This window comes from Armigeres subalbatus, chromosome 3 (assembly GCF_024139115.2).
Source record: "Armigeres subalbatus isolate Guangzhou_Male chromosome 3, GZ_Asu_2, whole genome shotgun sequence".
In the NCBI taxonomy this organism is placed as follows: Eukaryota; Metazoa; Arthropoda; class Insecta; order Diptera; family Culicidae; genus Armigeres; species Armigeres subalbatus.
The window spans coordinates 167,035,571-167,053,055 of record NC_085141.1 but is presented as its reverse complement, the minus strand read 5'-3'; the positions used below and the strand labels follow the sequence as shown (position 1 = coordinate 167,053,055).

At 41.2% G+C, this 17,485-nt stretch overlaps 2 protein-coding genes across 2 annotated transcripts; both read right to left on the bottom strand.

The window, feature by feature from the left end:
* Window positions 1-624: 624 nt before the first annotated feature.
* Window positions 625-3,433, bottom strand: LOC134220546 (chorion peroxidase-like). The gene is made up of 6 exons (XM_062699630.1): window positions 3,304-3,433; window positions 2,820-3,246; window positions 1,519-2,563; window positions 1,263-1,451; window positions 892-1,081; window positions 625-830 (listed from the first exon to the last, which is right to left on the bottom strand). Exons 1-6 carry the CDS (start codon window positions 3,386-3,388, stop codon window positions 664-666), a joined length of 2,103 nt encoding a protein of 700 aa, XP_062555614.1. The 5' UTR covers window positions 3,389-3,433; the 3' UTR covers window positions 625-663.
* A 10,173-nt stretch (window positions 3,434-13,606) lies between these two features.
* On the bottom strand, window positions 13,607-16,855 carry LOC134222118 (peroxidase skpo-1-like). Its single transcript, XM_062701261.1, has 6 exons — window positions 16,801-16,855; window positions 16,315-16,741; window positions 14,432-15,470; window positions 14,179-14,367; window positions 13,919-14,111; window positions 13,607-13,857 (listed from the first exon to the last, which is right to left on the bottom strand). Exons 1-6 carry the CDS (start codon window positions 16,853-16,855, stop codon window positions 13,691-13,693), a joined length of 2,070 nt encoding a protein of 689 aa, XP_062557245.1. The 3' UTR covers window positions 13,607-13,690.
* Window positions 16,856-17,485: the final 630 nt, after the last annotated feature.

Below are 17,485 nucleotides of genomic sequence, written 5' to 3'. Positions count from 1 at the left end.
CGATTTTGCTATCCGACCTCCAGGCTGCCGGCGAGAGCGATGACCCATTCTCACCCCCCAGACCCATTGTCACCCCCGATGGTATGACTAATATTTTTTTCTTATCTTATGTGCACACACACATACATCCACACGGAAAGACACACATTCGCTCAGTCCGTTCTATAAAAAGTTCATTTTTGGAGTGAAAAGATAGTCTTTCGGTGCAACTTTGTTGTTCAAGAAAGGCAAAAACATCAACATATTTCTAAATTTTGGGGTGGAGCCAATTAATCAAATTGTTGTAACGATCGTTATTTATACCATTTCTACAATCATGTATCATGAGGCTCACTTGTCTTAGAAAACCCGCAGTTAATAAGTAAAGCTAAGGAGCGGTAACGTCTAAGTAAGCAATACAATGCTAATGTAGAAAAACAAACTCAGCGGAAGGTAAGCAGAAAAGGGCGTTCTATAAAGTTTGACGAGTATTCAGGTGAGTACCAAAAGAGTCGCCAAGCGATAGAATCGCGTCGCGATTGTCTCGTCGCGTGAATTTTTTAAAGTTAGTAGTAATTTGATGTAAATATGTAGATGTCAAATGCAAAAGAGAATAAAATAACAGAAAAACAAAATGCAGGAGTAGATAATTTGTTTATGGTTTATACGCTAACATAATATTGTTCATATACTGCAAAACAGGTGATGTTTGCTTTCCATATCTCGGCGAATATTATCGGCGCACAATCTTCCCGATTTGTTGAACCAAGGATTATATGGCACCTTGTCTATTCCCCCAAACATCGCCAACAAGGTCATCATATTAATTGAGTTTATCAATTCCTTCAAAGCTGAAAATATAAAAAAGATTGCATCAAACACATGTTGTCCAACTTTACATAGTAACAGTACCAGGTGATTGAAACTCATTCCAAGAGAAGAAAAACCTATCACTGCACTTCAACCTTTTAAACTGCATACATGTCGCCGCGGCCACCGTTTTCGGCATGAAAGCTCCTTCCGGTATCTCCTTTTCAAATATCAGGAACAGTGCATCAATATCGAATGGACTCTCATAATGTTTCTTGAACACATCAATAAGCTGCAATGCATAATCATGATATTTTCGATTGTAATAAAATTAAAGACATTCCTATAAATTAGGTCTCGCTAAATGGGAAGGAGATCAGTTTTTGTGAAATATAGTGATCAATACAAAAATAAACTGTGACATGGAAATGAGGTGGGTTGAAAATATTCTAGCTTAACTTTTCCATACTTACATCTTCAAAAAAAATATCGCTCAGATCATCAAATGAATTATAGCATTTTGTCGGGCTTTTTGAAACTTTATCATAATAGTGCTTATATAAAATCAAAGGACATAAGCCAGAATCGCGACATCTTTCCAAATCAAGGCACAATAAGCAATGTCCTCTTACTCCATCTTTTGAAAAGAATATGTTCACTAGCTGAAAAAATTCAATAAATGGAGAAAAACGTCTGTCATGATAATCTCTAAAACAAGTCTGAATTTACCGCCTCTGATAAACTTTCAGTTCGAATCGGATCATCAAACATGCCTTCTAGAACACTTGGGCATTCAAATGTAGTGATAGAATTGAAAAACTCAAACACTGGTTTTTGCACACGCTGTCCTCCTTTCACCAACGTAAAATTATCTGGTATCCATAAATGTTGAAACCGGCCTGGTGCGTTTGCGTATGTTGATGAAACACTGGACTCCAAATTTTCATCATACTCGCAGTCAAAGTTACATTGATGGAACAAATCGTCTCCGAACAAAGCATGCAACCATTCTTCGTAAATGATTCGTTGATAAACACCAATCGTCAAAGAACGACATTTTTCTATGACAATTTCTACATTATGCCTCAGTTCGCATGATCGTACTCTATCAATGCAATAGTTATGTAGTTGAGCAAAGAGACCAGCTACTGCCATGAACTGAGTTGTCATAACACTACTATGATCAAATGTCGAAGATGCTCCGCAATGTGATGTTTTCAATTTTCCGTCTTTATCGTATTGTCCATCGCCATACATTGAGGATAAATCGAGATAACTAGTGGCTGTGTTCCTCTTAGTAGGGTATTTTATGTGGCATTCATCATTGGCATTCTCTGAGGGACTGTAATTCAGACATTCGATATGCATGGGACCGTAGTTTGGATCATCGGCATCGACACTCAATGGTGCAGCCATTGGAGCGCGACTCGACAATACGTGTGATCCATTCGCTGTACAACCTCGGAATCCACTGGTAGCCTTTCGACCACGCTTCATTGTACGACCAATAATATCCGATGTAACAAATTCAGAGAACATCATTCCAAATATGTTAAACAATTCCTCGGACTCATCAGGAGATTGTCTCCTGAAAGCTTGTTGCAAATCGCTTATAACCTTTCGGTTGTTTGGTAAAGCTTGTCCGGTTGTACTTCTACGATGTTTTGAGACGAAATCGTCGTAGCAAGGTGCTATTTCGATTTTCAAGGGATTCCCGATTTGACCCCAAGTTGCATGTTGCAAATTATTGCATACTCCATTGTATGAGCGATACCTAAGGATAAGGAAAAACATTTTTTTAATAAATAATGTTTGGGTATCAATCAGGAACTTATCAGGAAGCACTTGAACTTAAAGGACAAACTCAATGTTGTACAACAATTCTTTCTCTATAAATGTAAAATATTAAATTTGCAGTAATGTAAACTAGCGTCAATATACTGAATTTTACTGATACTGAGTACAGTTTGGACCATTATTTTTTCTTACCAAACTTCCACTAATTTTTTTTACACCTGGACACAACTTACGGATACGCTGGATCGCAGTTGTACATTGGTTGATTTCGACATTTCTCCAAAGATAAAGTTTGATTAACCTCTGGACAACGGCCTTCCAGAAGATTCCTTACAGTGCATTTAGCTCTACCTGCCAAGTTTTCCAATAAAATATCTGTTGTCATCGTGTTCTTCACTCCGACTTCGTCTAGTTTAGACAATGCTGCGGTGGCAAAGAGATTATAGTCGTATTCATCCTCACTGATCAAATAACTCTGTTTATCCGTGAAACTGGATTCCCACTCGAAGCGGCTGTGAGCTTCCTGTTGAGCCCAACGCTCCAAATCTTCCCAATTATGAACTTCTGGGCATCGACGATCACTGGCACATTTTACGGGTACTTGGCATTGTTTGCTATAATCGTTATAATGCTTCGGGTAGTCAGGCAAATGAAGATCGTCTGTGAATGCATCTGCATGTTACAACTTGATTTAAAAATGCGTTTTTTGTCAACTACCGGAAAATGTGAGTGCAAATGAAAGCAAATTGAAAAAAATTATGAAGCTTAGCATCTTTCGCACATACATAGAAAACACTTCCATCTTTAAAGAACATGTCACTCGAAGTAGAAAATTTGTGCAACTGAGTTCTTCGGTTTGCTTTGGGATGTAAAAAAACGGACAAGCATGGCAAAACCGAGGCATACCTCTAAAGATGCCACTAGAACTGCATATTGCTATGACTGGAAAAATGTCTGTAAAATGTATATAAAGCAACAGTGTACTATAACGAACGAACGATTGCCATAATATCACGTGTCTACATTACATCATAGTAAGGTGCCCAAAAGCATCATATGCATGTGTACTTACAAGAAATGTTGATCATCACTACACACAGAGCGTTAATGAATAATACTTCCAAGGAATGATTAAATTTGTTAGAATTAAATCAATCCACTCTATGATTGAAAATTATGATTAATGATTTATTAATTCTTGACAATGATTTATGATTAACGATTAAATTAATTTTTGATTTTAATTGATGAATAAAACGTTTGGAGTATAATTAACGATTACCGATTTACCGTGATTAAATGTTGACAATATGTGTGTATGATTATTGATTAACGATCTATATGATTAATGATTAATGATTATGAATAATCAAATTGAATGATTTGCATAGTGATCAATAATCAAGTAACCTTTCCACTGAATTGGGTTATTAAAAAATATGAAAATTATATGATTATGATTAAAGGTTAATGAATAAAAGCTGTATGAAATGATGAAAATTGGCTGTGAGCTTCCTGTTGAGCCCAACGCTCAAAATTTTCCCAATTATGAACTTCTGGGCATCGACGATCACTAGCACATTTTACGGGTACTTGGCATTGTTTGCAATTAACTCAAAGGAATTATGAACATGATTAGATTAGTGATTAATGATTGAATGTAAAATTCTATGATTAACAATTAGTGATTAATGATTAAATCATATTTTTATATTATTATGATTAATTGGGTTCGCTTGGCTTATTAGCTGCAATAAATTCTAAATTAGTAACTCTTTCACTAAATTCGACATTCTTGATTCCTTATACGTAATTGCTATATGTTTGACATTGGCACGGCAAATGTTGGGTAAAGCGTACCATTGGTACTTCGCTTACCTGAAGGAATAAAATAGACCCTCTCTCGCGGTCCTTAGCCTCTTACTCAGCAACTCCTATCCCTACCTCCACGCGGTGCTGGCCGGGATACGAGCAACCTTAGGGAAGATCGGGTAACCAACCCCGGTGGGAACTATGGTCGTATGCTGACAGGGAAGGGGGGTTTGCTTCTCTCCGGAGGTGCAAATCTTATTGAGCGTCTGTTCTCCATGTTAGGGGCGGCTGATCATCGTCCGAGTGCCAGCGAGGGACTCTAAGTGAAACTATGCACCATGGTCCACCGGAAATAAGGAGGAATGGTCCTCCGGAAATTTAGGGGATTTAGTGTCAGGCCCTGCAAGCCAGCCAAAAAACTCACGCAACGAATAATCAACAAGAGAGTACGGACCGGAACCATCGGCGAAGACCACTGCGACGAAAAGGGACTAGCGATTGGAAACTCGGTTCGTGGAACTGCAAATCTCTCAACTTCATCAGGAGCACACGCATACTCGTCGATGTGCTCAAGGACCGTGGATTCGGCATCGTAGCGCTGCAGGAGGTTTATTGGAAGGGATCAATGATGCGAACGACGTCAAAATCATCATAGGAGATTTGAACGCTCAGGTTGGCCAAGAGGAGGAGTTTAGACCGACTATTGGGAAGTTCAGCGCACACCGGTTGACGAACGAAAACGGCCTACGACTAATTGATTTCGCTGCCTCCAAGAATATGGCCATTCGCAGCACCTACTTCCAACACAGCCTTCCGTATCGGTACACCTGGAGATCACCACTGCAGACAGAATCACAAAACATCGACTCTGACCACTATCTGATGATGGTTAAACTGCGCCCAAAACTATCCGTCATCAACAATGTTCGGTACCGACGACCGCCACGGTACGACCTAGAGCGACTGAAGCAACATGATGTCGCCACTGCATACGTGCAGCATCTCGAGGCAGCGTTGCCGGAAGAGGGTGAGGACTGCTGGAATACAGTTAAAGCAGCCATTAACGACGCAGCGGAGAACAACGTCGGGTATATGGGACGAAGTCGACGGAACGATTGGTTCGACGAAGAGTGCAGACAGATTCTAGAGGAGAAGGACGCAGCGCGGGCGGTCGCGCTGCAGCAAGGTACCCGGCAGAACGTGGAAAGTTATAGACGGAAGCGGAGACAGAAGACTCACCTTTTTTAGAAGAAGAAACGCCGCCTGGAAGAAGCGGAGTACGAGGAGATGGAACAGCTGTGCCGTTCTCAAGAAATACGCAAGTTCTATCAGAAGCTCAACGCATCCCGCAAAGGCTTCGTGCCGCGAGCCGAAATGTGCAGGGATAAGGATGGGAGCATCTTGACGGACGAACGTGTGGTGATCGAAAGGTGGAAGCAGCACTACGAGGAACATTTGAATGGCGCTGAGAGTACAGACAGTGAAAGTCAAAGCAGCGGAGGAGATGACTACGTCAGTTCAGCGGAGGATGGAAGCCAACCAGCCCCCACCTTGAGGGAAGTTAAGGATGCCATCCAACAGCTAAAGACTAATAAAGCAGCTGGTAAGGATGGTATCGGAGCTGAGCTCATCAAGATGGGCCCGGAAAAGCTAGCCACTTGCCTGCACAAATTGATAGTCAGAATCTGGGAAACTGAACAGCTACCGGAGGAGTGGAAGGAAGGGGTTATATGCCCCATCTACAAGAAAGGCGACAAGCTGAAGTGTGAGAACTTTCGAGCGATCACCATCCTTAATGCCGCCTAGTGATATCCCAGATCCAAATCTGGCAAATCCTTCAAAAATGCCGTGAATACCAGGTCCCAACGCATCATCTGTTCGTTGATTTCAAGGCGGCATACGACAGTATAGACCGCGTAGAGCTATGGGAAATTATGGACGAGAACAGCTTCCCGAGAAGCTTACCAGACTGATCAAAGCAACGGTGGATGGTGTGCAAAACTGTGTGAAGATTTCGGGCGAACACTCCAGTTCGTTCGAATCGCGCCGGGGACTAAGACAAGGTGATGGACTTTCGTGCCTGTTGTTCAACATTGCGCTAGAAGGTGCCATGCGGAGAGCCGGGTGTAACAGCCGGGGTACGATTTTCAACAGATCCAGTCAATTTATTTGCTTCGCGGATGACATGGACATTGTCGGCCGAACATTTGCAAAGGTGGCAGAACTGTACACCCGCCTGAAACGTGAAGCAACAAAAGTTGGACTGGTGGTGAATGCGTCAAAGACAAAGTACATGCTTGTGGGCGGAACCGAGCGCGACAGGGCCCGCCTGGGAAGTAGTGTTACGATAGACGGGAATACCTTCGAAGTGGTCGAGGAATTCGTCTACCTCGGATCCTTGCTAACGGCTGATAACAATGTCAGTTGTGAAATACGAAGGCGCATCATCTGTGGAAGTCGGGCCTACTACGGGCTCCAGAAGAAACTGCGGTCAAAAAAGATTCGCCACCGCACCAAATGTGTCATGTACAAGACGTTAATAAGACCGGTTGTCCTCTACGGACATGAAACATGGACAATGCTCGAAGAGGACTTGCAAGCACTCGGAGTATTCAAGAGGCGAGTGCTTAGGACCATCTTTGGCGGTGTGCAAGAAGACGGTGTGTGGCGGCGAAGAATGAACCATGAGCTCGCCCAGCTCTACGGCGAACCCAGTATCCAGAAGGTAGCTAAAGCCGGAAGGGTACGATGGGCAGGGCATGTTGCAAGAATGCCGGACAGCAACCCTGCAAAGATGGTGTTCGCTTCCGATCCGGCAGGTACGAGACGACGTGGAGCGCAGCGAGCGAGATGGGCAGACCAGATGCAGAACGACTTGGCGAGCGTGGGGCGTATCCGAGGATGGAGAGATGCGGTCTCGAACCGTGTATTGTGGCGTCAAATTATTGATTCAGTGTTATCTGTTTAGATGTAGACTAAATAAATGAAATGAAATGAATATGTTGTACATTTGTATTTGCAGAAATATATTAAATCGAACACTTGATATATTTTAATACAGTTAGCTTCTGGAACACCTTTGGAACAGTTTTGAATATGGGTCGATGGCATCTTGAGACCTCGTTCTCAAAAATAGTTTCATGTCATCAGCATATAAATAAGTTCATATAAAGCATAGAAATAAGTTGTCACTTATACATATACAAAGATTATGATAGGACATGGCTTGGCATGTAAATATCAAACTGTGTAAAGTACTAATGATGTTGCCATTATCTATTGCAAACAATTATTGGAAAATGAATTCTAACGGATTGATGGCAGATGAACCTTTATAGAATCCATATTGCATATTTGCATTTTGTTTATGTTGTACTTTGTTAAAATAATGTATTTTGACTTTTGCTTTTGATAATTTTGGAAAATAATCTAAACCATTCCACGATGATTTGAACAAATTTAAATGTTTTGCCAGATTAAAAACAAGTTACTCGAATTTCCGGGGACTAAATAATAAGGCCTTTCAATCACAATACAGAAACTCTTCTACCATTTTTGGAAGGTACAGGTGGATCATCGACTTTCAGTGGACAAATGCATGCATCCCTATTTCTCGAGCATTCCTCATGTAAATTGATAAGCGGTCAGTCGTGACAGATGCCGGAATTAGGGATAATACTCACGAGAACCTCAACATTCATGAAAGCCAACTGGTTAGAAAATGACGCAAATTAGGACCCAACGAAATTTCCACCGGCTGAGAAGCAAGGTTTGGGGTGCTTTAGGTGCAAACGGCATCAAAAACCTAAAGTTTATCAATAGTTCTATGGATCATTTAATATATTTGCAGCCTGAAGCCAGTAACTATACACAAGTTCGTAACGACAAGGTGAGGAGGTATCGCGACCTGTTTTACCTGATCCTCCATCCGACCGACGAATGCGACAAGATGGAGATAGTCAATCCCAAGTGCGCCAATTGTAATGACAAACATCGGGCCACCACAAAACGGCGCCCAAACCGAGCGGAGTTCCTGGAAATCCAAAAGATGGTTTCCACTAGGACCCTGCCGAAGAAGAACCGTGTTCCTGCACTCAGCGAGGAGAACAATCTGGTCATGGTGGCTCCCCGTCGAGCGATTCCAATTCTTCCATCGTTGCAATCGCTCAAGCGACTGGCAGCAGTAGCTGCGTTGGTTCAAGCTCCAGCACCGCTGACTCCATCCTCCAGCGAATGACCCCCGCACCCTCCTTCTGAATTCCGTCGGCAACCGGAGAACGCGATAACGACCTTCGCGCAGCTCGTCAACAGTAAACAGACGTGGCGTTCATCCCCGAAACGCACTTAAATCCAGAAGTGAACGTCAACATCCCGGACTTTCGCATCGTACGACTCGACCGGCCATCCAAGGGAGGTGATGTGGCCATTGCACTTCGATACAACATCAAATGTCGCCTGCTTACAAACTTCCAGCTGAGTAGCATCGAGACCATAGGTGTCGAAGTTACTACTTCTGTCGGCACAATCATGCTCATAACGGCGTACTACCTAACTGCGATGGTTCGTCGGCCGCCCTACGGAGGGAAGGACATTATCAAGCTAACTCAGAGCCACGGTCAGTACACCATTGCCGGCGACCTGAATGCCAAACATCAAACCTGGGGCAACAGGCCAATACACGATCCTGAGTACGAATTTCCCCACTCGGCTGAATCGGTCCGGAGTGCATGCCACAATCGATTTGTTCATCACATAATTTCACGATCACAATTGGTTATTTGTGTTGCTACTAGTATTCGATAGAATAATGTTCAAATATTTTTGTTAGAGATGTTCAGGCCTTGAACACCGTTCGGCTGGTTCGGATAAATTTCCAAGAAAACGTCTTTCCATTATGGGACGAAGGACTATATAAGCTGTTTGAGCATCATTTGCAGAATTTGTACTCCGTTTGGATTACCGGGGAAGTAGTGTTCCTCACAAATTTCATTATATTTCACCAACAGAGTTGTGAAGCATGGAAGTAGAAAGATCGTGTAATCGACCGTCAATGCTTCCTTATCCTTATCTATATACTTGGGGATCTTTACTCGTTTCTCGTTACTTATGTAATTAATTCTTTATTTGACTGATTGTTTCATGAAGTGAAGTTCATCAGTATTTCTCGTTACTGATAAAAACTCAATTTTCATAAGATTCGAAGTATTTTCAGAAGAGTTCCGAAGAACTTTCGGAGGAAATTTTGTAGAACTTTTCGATGAAGTTTTGAAGAATTTAAAATGGGATCTCCGAAGAATTTTTTGAGTAAATTGGGAAAAATGTTCAGGAAAGATGCCACATGGAAATGGAAATGACCTAATCACATAATCACGTAATGGAAAACCAAATACGCAGCTGGAGGTGGCACTCCCAACGGAAGAGCATCTAAGCGCAACATCTCTTGAAGATGGCTGGAGAGATATTCGAACCGCCATTGGAAGCACCGCAACCGCTGCACTAGGCACGGTAGCCCCGGATCAGAGAAACGTCTGGTATGACGGCGAATGTTAGTTGAGGAGAAAAATGCAGCATGGGCGAGATTGCACGAGGGCGAACGAGGCACGATACTAACGGGCGCGGAACAGACAAAACTCGATTTTTCGGAGGAAAAAGCGCCAGCAGAAAGATCGAGACCGGGAAGAGACGGAGCAACTGTACCGCGCTAATAACGCACGAAAGTTCTATGAGAAGTTGAACCGTTCACGTAAGGGCCACGTGCCACAGCCCGATATGTGTAAGGACACAAAACGGGAACCTTCTTACAAACGAGCGTGAGGTGATCCAAAGGTGGTGGCAGCACTACGAAGAGCACCTGAATGGCAATATGGCAGACAACGGTGTCGGTATGGTATTGAACCTAGGAACACGCGCGCAGGACATGCGACTTCCGGCTCCGAATCTCTAGGAAATCCAGGAGGAGATTTGCCGGCTGAAAAACAACAAAGCCCCTTTAGTTGACCAACTACCATGAGAGCTGTTCAAACACGGTGGCGAGGCACTCGCTAGAGCGCTACACTGGGTAATTACCAAGGTTTGGGAGGATGAGGTTTTGCCGCAGGAGTGGATGGAAGGTGTTACGTGTCCCATCTACAAAAAGGGCGATAAGCTGGATTGTAGCAACTACCGCGCAATCACATTGCTGAACATGCCCCCGACTAACACCAATTGCAAGAGAGTTCGTGGGGCAGTACCAGGCGGGATTTATGGGTGAACGCTCTAAAACAGACCAGCGAAACTAAACGAATTGGACTAGTCATCAACACGTCGAAGACGAAGTACATGGTAGGAAGAGGCTCAAGAGAGGTCAATGTAAGCCAAGGAGCTAGACTTTACTAAGGTGGCGCAGATCAGCGCAGCGTGCCACTATTTGTCTCTTCCTCTCTCCCGTTCTTCTTATGCAACGCAAATAGTGACGTCACTATTTGCGTTGCATAAGATCAGCGGGAGAGTAAAAGAGAGAACTAGTGGCACGCAACGCTGATCTGCACCACCTTAGTAAAGTCTAGCTCATTGAATGTAAGCCACCCACCACGAGTAGTGGTGTAGTAGTGGTGACGAAATCGAGGTGGTTGAGGAATTCGTGTACTTGGGCTCACTGATTACCGCCGATAACGATACCAGCAGAGAAATTCGGAGACGCATCATGGCAGGAAATCGTACGTACTTCGGACTCCGCAAAACGCTCCGATCGAATAGAGTTCGCCGCCGTACCAAACTGACTATCTACAAAACGCTTATTAGACCGGTAGTTCTCTACGGACACGAGACCTGGACGATGCTCGTGGACGACCAACGCGCACTGGGAGTTTTAGAAAAGAAAGTGCTGCGTACCATCTATGGTGGGGTGCAGATGGCGGACGGTACGTTGAGGAGGCAAATGAACCACGAGTTGCATCAGCTGTTGGGAGAACCATCCATCGTTCGAATCTATGACAAAAGGTCGAAAGACAAAAGGTCGGAAGGACAAAAGGTCGAAAAGACAAAACGTCGAAAGGGACAAAAGGTCGAAAGGACAAAAGGTCGAAAGGCACAAAAGGTTGAAAAGGACAAAAGTTTGAAAAGGACAATAGAGTTGATAAAAAGTTGGGTGTATTCCGAAAGATTTTATGAAATGCATTTAACTTCCAGTAGAAATAACGCACTCATCACATCAATCAAAATTGAAGAATGAGCAATTTTCAAAGAAGGAGTAGTTACTATTATGAAAAAATATTATGAATATCTAGATAGTTCTGTTAGAGATAAAAATATTGTTGATTTAAGAAATGAATAAAACTTGTATTGCGTGAGACAGAGTTGGCAAAAAAAGTTGCTCTTTTATTTTAAACTATTTTTAGCAATTAAATAAAATTCATTCAATGAGTGCAAATGATAGATGAAAGTCTAGGTTTTCTAAATGTCGCTTCGATCTGTCAAAATAGTGCACTCCACGCAGGCGCACGCTTTGAAAATACACCGGCGTGTAAAATACGCTGGTGTATTTGATGTACGGCGTGCAACATTTTGACAGATCGAAGTGACATTTAGAAAACTCAACATCCATCTATTAGTTGTACTCACTGAATGAATTTTATTTATTTGTTAAGAATTGGTTCCTAACTGTGTAGGGCAACTCTTGTGCTAGATTGACTCTCTCCGTTTCAGTTCCTTGTCCATTTCAACCTTTTGATCTTATTGATCTTTAGTTTCTTCCGACCTTTTGTCCCGTTCGACGTTCTGTCCGTTTCGACCTTTTGTACCGTTCGACGTTTTGTCCTTTCGAACTTCTGTCCCTTTCGACCTTTTGTCCTTTTCGACCATTTGTCCCTTCGACCTTTTGTCTTTCGACGTTTTGTCTTTCGACCTTTTGTCCTTTCGACCTTTTGTCTTTCGACCTTTTGTCCCTAACCCCCATCGTTCACACCGCGAAAATCGGAAGACTGTGGTGAGCCGGGCACGTAGCCAGAATGTCGGACAGTAATCCGGTGAAACTAGTTCTCGACAACGATCCGACGGGAACAAGAAGGCGAGGTGCACAGCGGGCAAGGTGGATCGATCAGGTGGAGGACGATTTGCGGACCCTCCGCAGACTGCGTGGTTGACGAAGTGCAGCCATGGACCGAGCCGAATGGAGAAGACTTTTACGTATTGCACAGGCCACTCCGGCCCTAATCTGGTAATAAATAATAAATGGTTTCATATTATTTTGATCAATAATTAACTGACTAATAGGTATAAAGTAATAATAGTATTGGAAATTACGTTATGATAAAATAAATGGAATGACATTCAAAATAATTAATATTTAAGTTATCTTTTTCATCACCAGCAGTAGAACATTTATAATCATGGTATTCGCACCATTCTTTAATTTATAATAGTTTTCACATTATTTATTTTTTCTGGAAGAATAATGACATATTTCATATTTGAAAAATTAGGTTATGGTCCATTTTGAAGACATAGAACTTACTCTCTTATAGAACTTTCATACAACAAACATAATGCATAATGCGTAAGACAAGACTATGACCAACACTTTTTTGGCATTAACACAGACTCCCAACGTGGTTTTCGAGACTCCTCATGCATTTGGCCTTTGTGGTTTTGTTTGAGCGGTTTTGAAGATAACGATAAGCCCATCAACAATGCTTATCCTATGGCATTAAACAATGCTGTGATACAACCGTTTGGAAACTTAAATAAATCCATGAAGCCTTGAAATTGTTAATTGGTTTCAATTGTATTCATTTTCTAAAAACATATAACATATAACACAACTGACGTCTGGAAATTAGAATTTAATTTTAAATTATACTGTTTCGATTTAGATGAAAAATCGAGTGGGTTCCGATTATTCAAGTGGTTTTTTAAAACAAAACTTGCTTAAAATAATTTGGGATTCCGAAGCAATTTATAACTCTTCGAATTTTTTTTGGTAAAGAAAGTGTAATGACTTGAGATTTCAAATACAATGTGAGAAACCCTTCCAATTTAAATTAAAAAATCTGCTGACGTATCCAAGGATGTGACAGAGTATTCTTTACTTCTGGATTTGAGACTACGGGAGCAGTTAAAAAACATAAAGGACAGAGGGATATGTTCAAGGAAAGAGAAATAATTTCAAGAAAAACTATCTGAAATAATTAGTTTAGATTTTTTATTCAATTCTTATTCTATAACAGCGAAAACTATTTTACATATAATCAGCAATGATCAAATATTCCCTGTATTCAATTCGATGCCTTCTAATCAACTAAAATAATAATAATGTCTAACAACTGCAGAAAAGTTTAGCCTTGGGATTAAATTTATCCTTCAGCGATTTTGCTGTAACTTTGTCAGACTCGAAATGCCACGGGTCGACAGGCACCTTATCCATTCCACCAAACAAAGCCAGGAGCGTCTTCATGTCAAGCGATTTGATCAACTCTTTCAGTGCTGCAAAGAAACAAAAAAAATAGGGAATGTTCTATCTAGCGATCGCATAGAGTTTGCTTACCTGGGGTTAAGAATTCATTCCAAGTGTAGAAGAAACGATCACCGGCTTTGAGTCGCTTGTATTGTAAGCACGTTGCAGTTGCTACTGTAGCTGGCAGTAGACTTGTGGTGTCTGCTTCGAAAAGCTCAAACAATAACATAAGCGCGTCGAGATCTTGTGGACTTTCGTAATGTTTCTTGAAAACTCCAATTGCCTTAAACATGCGAAGTGAAATAAATGAAAAGCAACTATAGATTATAACGAGGCAAAAGTACACTTACATCGCTACCAAACGTATCACTTAAGTCATCAAATGTGTTATAGCATTTTGGTGTACGCCCTGCTACTTTATCAAAGTAGTGTTTGTATACAAGCATTGGGCACAATCCAGCATCTCGACCTCTTTCCAAATCAAGACACATCAAGCAATGTCCCATCTTATTGTCTTTTGAGAAGAACGTGTTAATAACCTGTAATAATAGAACGAAAACATTTATCTGTGTTCATCACGAATAACACCAAGGTATAAATTACTATGTCCGCTAATGTTCCAGTATGAATTGGATCCTCGAGCAATCCTTTAAGCACAGATGTACAATCATATGCTCCGAAATTACGGAAGAATGTATTGAACGGTTTCCGTACACGTGTGTCACCTTGTACCAATGTAAGGTTATCAGGCAACCAAATATGTGGGAAACGTCCTGCAGTGTTTACGTACGCTAGCGACACAGTAGATTCAATATTCGCATCATATTTGCAATCAAAATTGCATTTTGGATACATATCCCCGAACAGCACAGGCAGTACTTCCTCATACAATATACGCTGATATACGGCAATTGTCAGTGACCGACACTTTTCTACTATTTCTTCTTGTGTTTGATATTTACCGCAAGCTCTCATGTTATCAACGCAGTAATTGTGCAGCTGTGAGAATAAACCTGATATGGCCAAAAATTGCACCGAAATTACGTGGTTGGGGTCAATAGCCGTGGACGATTCGCAATATGATGTGAATAGTTTTCCGTTTTTGTCATAATTTCCGTCTCCATAAACAATCGATAAATCAACGTAACTACTTTCAGTGTTTCTCTTCAGAGGGTATCTCACACTGCAATGATCGTTGGAGTTCTCAACGGGGCTGAAGTTCAAGCATTCAACGTGCAGTGGCCCGTAGTAAGAATCGTTGCACGGAACCGTTAAGGGGCACGTCAAAGGAGATCTGGAGTCACACACACCGCTTCCATCAGCATGACATCCGCGGAAACCCGCTGTAGCATTACGAACTCGTTTGTGGGTTCTTCCGACAATGTCATTGTTGACGTGTTCCAAAAACACCAAGCCGAACATGTTGAACAGGTTCCCTTCGTCGGGTTTGAAATCCTTGTAGATTTCTTGGAAGTCGTATATGATGCCCCTCGGGTTTGGAAGACAACGCCCCGTAGAACTCAAGCGACGCTTAGAAACATAATCATCAAAGCACGTTGCTATTTCGCTTTTGAACGGATTACCAGCCTGACCCCAGTTAGTGTTTTTCAAATTGTTGCAGTGTCCATCATACGAGCGGTATCTGTAAAATGGAAACATATCTGTTAGATGTGCATATTTTTCGGATCAATGAAAGAATAACAGGAAAGATACATCTAACTTAAGGTCGATTTGTGTGAAGAACTTTGAAATAATTCGTAAAACGGTCTCGTTATGGTGTCTGATTGCTAAATTCAAAAAATATGTTCGCATTCTCTTTCTTTTACACAGCAAAACATAATTAAAACTAATCAGCGCGTGAGAATCAAGACGTGGAAAATTACAATTATCTGGACGTACATCGTATAAATAGTGATATAATGTAATAGAAATTGGATACATTCAGGCAACAATATCGAATAAATATACGCTCTGTTTCGCATTTACTTTATATGCATTACTTTCATGTAAATTTCAACTATTTTTCTATCTGTTTAAGTGACGTAAGTCAAATAATTACCCTCGGAACAAATGTAGAAATTAGGTGAAAATAATATAAAGAAGTCTAAAACTATCTACGTTGGGATTAAAATTCTAATCATTTAGCAAGGAAAAACGAGCTGGCAACATTAATTTTGTGGGAATAACAATATTTTGTCAATAACACCGATACGTAATGGTCGACTAGGCCAATCTTCAATAGCAAAAATCAAAGCTGCATCACCGTCAAATGCAATTTGACGCGAGTAAAATTATCAAAATTGTGCTATGCCCTTACACTCAGTGTGAAGAACTTTCCTAGGCAAACGAATATAGAGGAAGCCATAAAATAATGAAAATAATCATAATATAAACCCACATAATCCCCAAAATCCACGTAAAAAGCCTATGCAGCTTATCTACCCCAGTGTAAATAAAAAGAAAAAACACAATTATTAAGTACTTACGGGTATGTCGTATCACATCGATGTACCAGGTTACGGTGACACTCATCCAGAGATAGAGACCGACTGAAATTAGCACACCGGCCTTCAAGCAAGTTCCTAACTTTGCACTTCCCTTTAGATGCCAACTGGCGTAATAAAATATCGGTGGTCATCGTATTTTTAACGCCAAACTCCTGCTCGTCAGACAGGGCCTTCGTGAAAAACAAATTGTAATCGTATTCACATTCTTCGATCAAAGAGCATGATTTCTGCTGGTATTCTGAGTAGGTTTCGAATTTGAAGCATGCTTCATCCTGAGCCCATTCTTCTAAATCTTTAAAATCGTTTACATCGGGGCATCTTGTATCACTATCACACTTCACAGGAATGTTGCATTGCTGATTGTAGGCGTTGTAATACACAGGATAATCCGGTAGCTGCGTAGGATCTATAAGGACGCAATTTTAGAACCAATGGGACTATAGACATATAAACAAGAATTAATACCGTATAATGCCAATGCACATGGTACTAAGATGAAAATCGCGATCAATTTTAACATCGTTCTATTATTACGATTCTTCACAAACTTCCAAGCAAACATGTTTCACTGTCCAGATGACTGACTGGACTAATGAATTTAACTGCGTATACATGCGTTATTAAGAGATCGCCGAAACCAATGACCCTTCTTCGGTGGCAACGAAAAAACATCCTTTGTTATGACGTTTTTTTCTCGTCTTAGGCAAAAATTGTAGTACGTGTCTCAGAAGCAGATGGATAGCCAAGAAATAGATTGTGTTATCATATGTCTCGATCTTTTTTGCCTATATGCTCAAACATGAGTAGATGTGCGGTAGCCTGAAGTGAAACCGACCATCAGAAGTAATTCCCGTATATTGCATGCACCATATAATTGCACTTTTCAAGTACTATGAATTCAAATAAAAATACCATTCAATTAATGACGGGATGGTTAATACTATCGGTTAGATTTTTCATTTTTCGTAAAACTTATTTTCCTGGTACAATGCGTGTTCATTTTACTTGTGTAGGGTAAGGTGGGGTAATATGGGTCACGAGTAACATAAACTTGCAAATGGGGCAAAATGGTTCAGCATGCTAAACGGCATCGTGTTCGAAAAGTAGTTTTCATTGCTAATTTAATCATTTTGAGATTATCTTCGAGCAT

Excerpts from the sequence above, each read along its gene's own strand:
- LOC134220546 (XM_062699630.1), bottom strand. The coding sequence starts at position 3,388 with ATGGAAGTGTTTTCTATGTATGTGCGAAAGATGCTAAGCTTCATAATT. Across the intron at positions 3,247-3,303 it reads ATTTGCACTCACATTTTCCG|ACGATCTTCATTTGCCTGAC; the intron begins GTAGTTGACAAA and ends ATGCATTCACAG. Across the intron at positions 831-891 it reads GAATGAGTTTCAATCACCTG|CTTTGAAGGAATTGATAAAC; the intron begins GTACTGTTACTA and ends TTATATTTTCAG.
- LOC134222118 (XM_062701261.1), bottom strand. The coding sequence starts at position 16,855 with ATGTTAAAATTGATCGCGATTTTCATCTTAGTACCATGTGCATTGGCA. Across the intron at positions 14,368-14,431 it reads CTGGAACATTAGCGGACATA|GTTATTAACACGTTCTTCTC; the intron begins GTAATTTATACC and ends CTATTATTACAG. Across the intron at positions 13,858-13,918 it reads GAATGAATTCTTAACCCCAG|CACTGAAAGAGTTGATCAAA; the intron begins GTAAGCAAACTC and ends GTTTCTTTGCAG.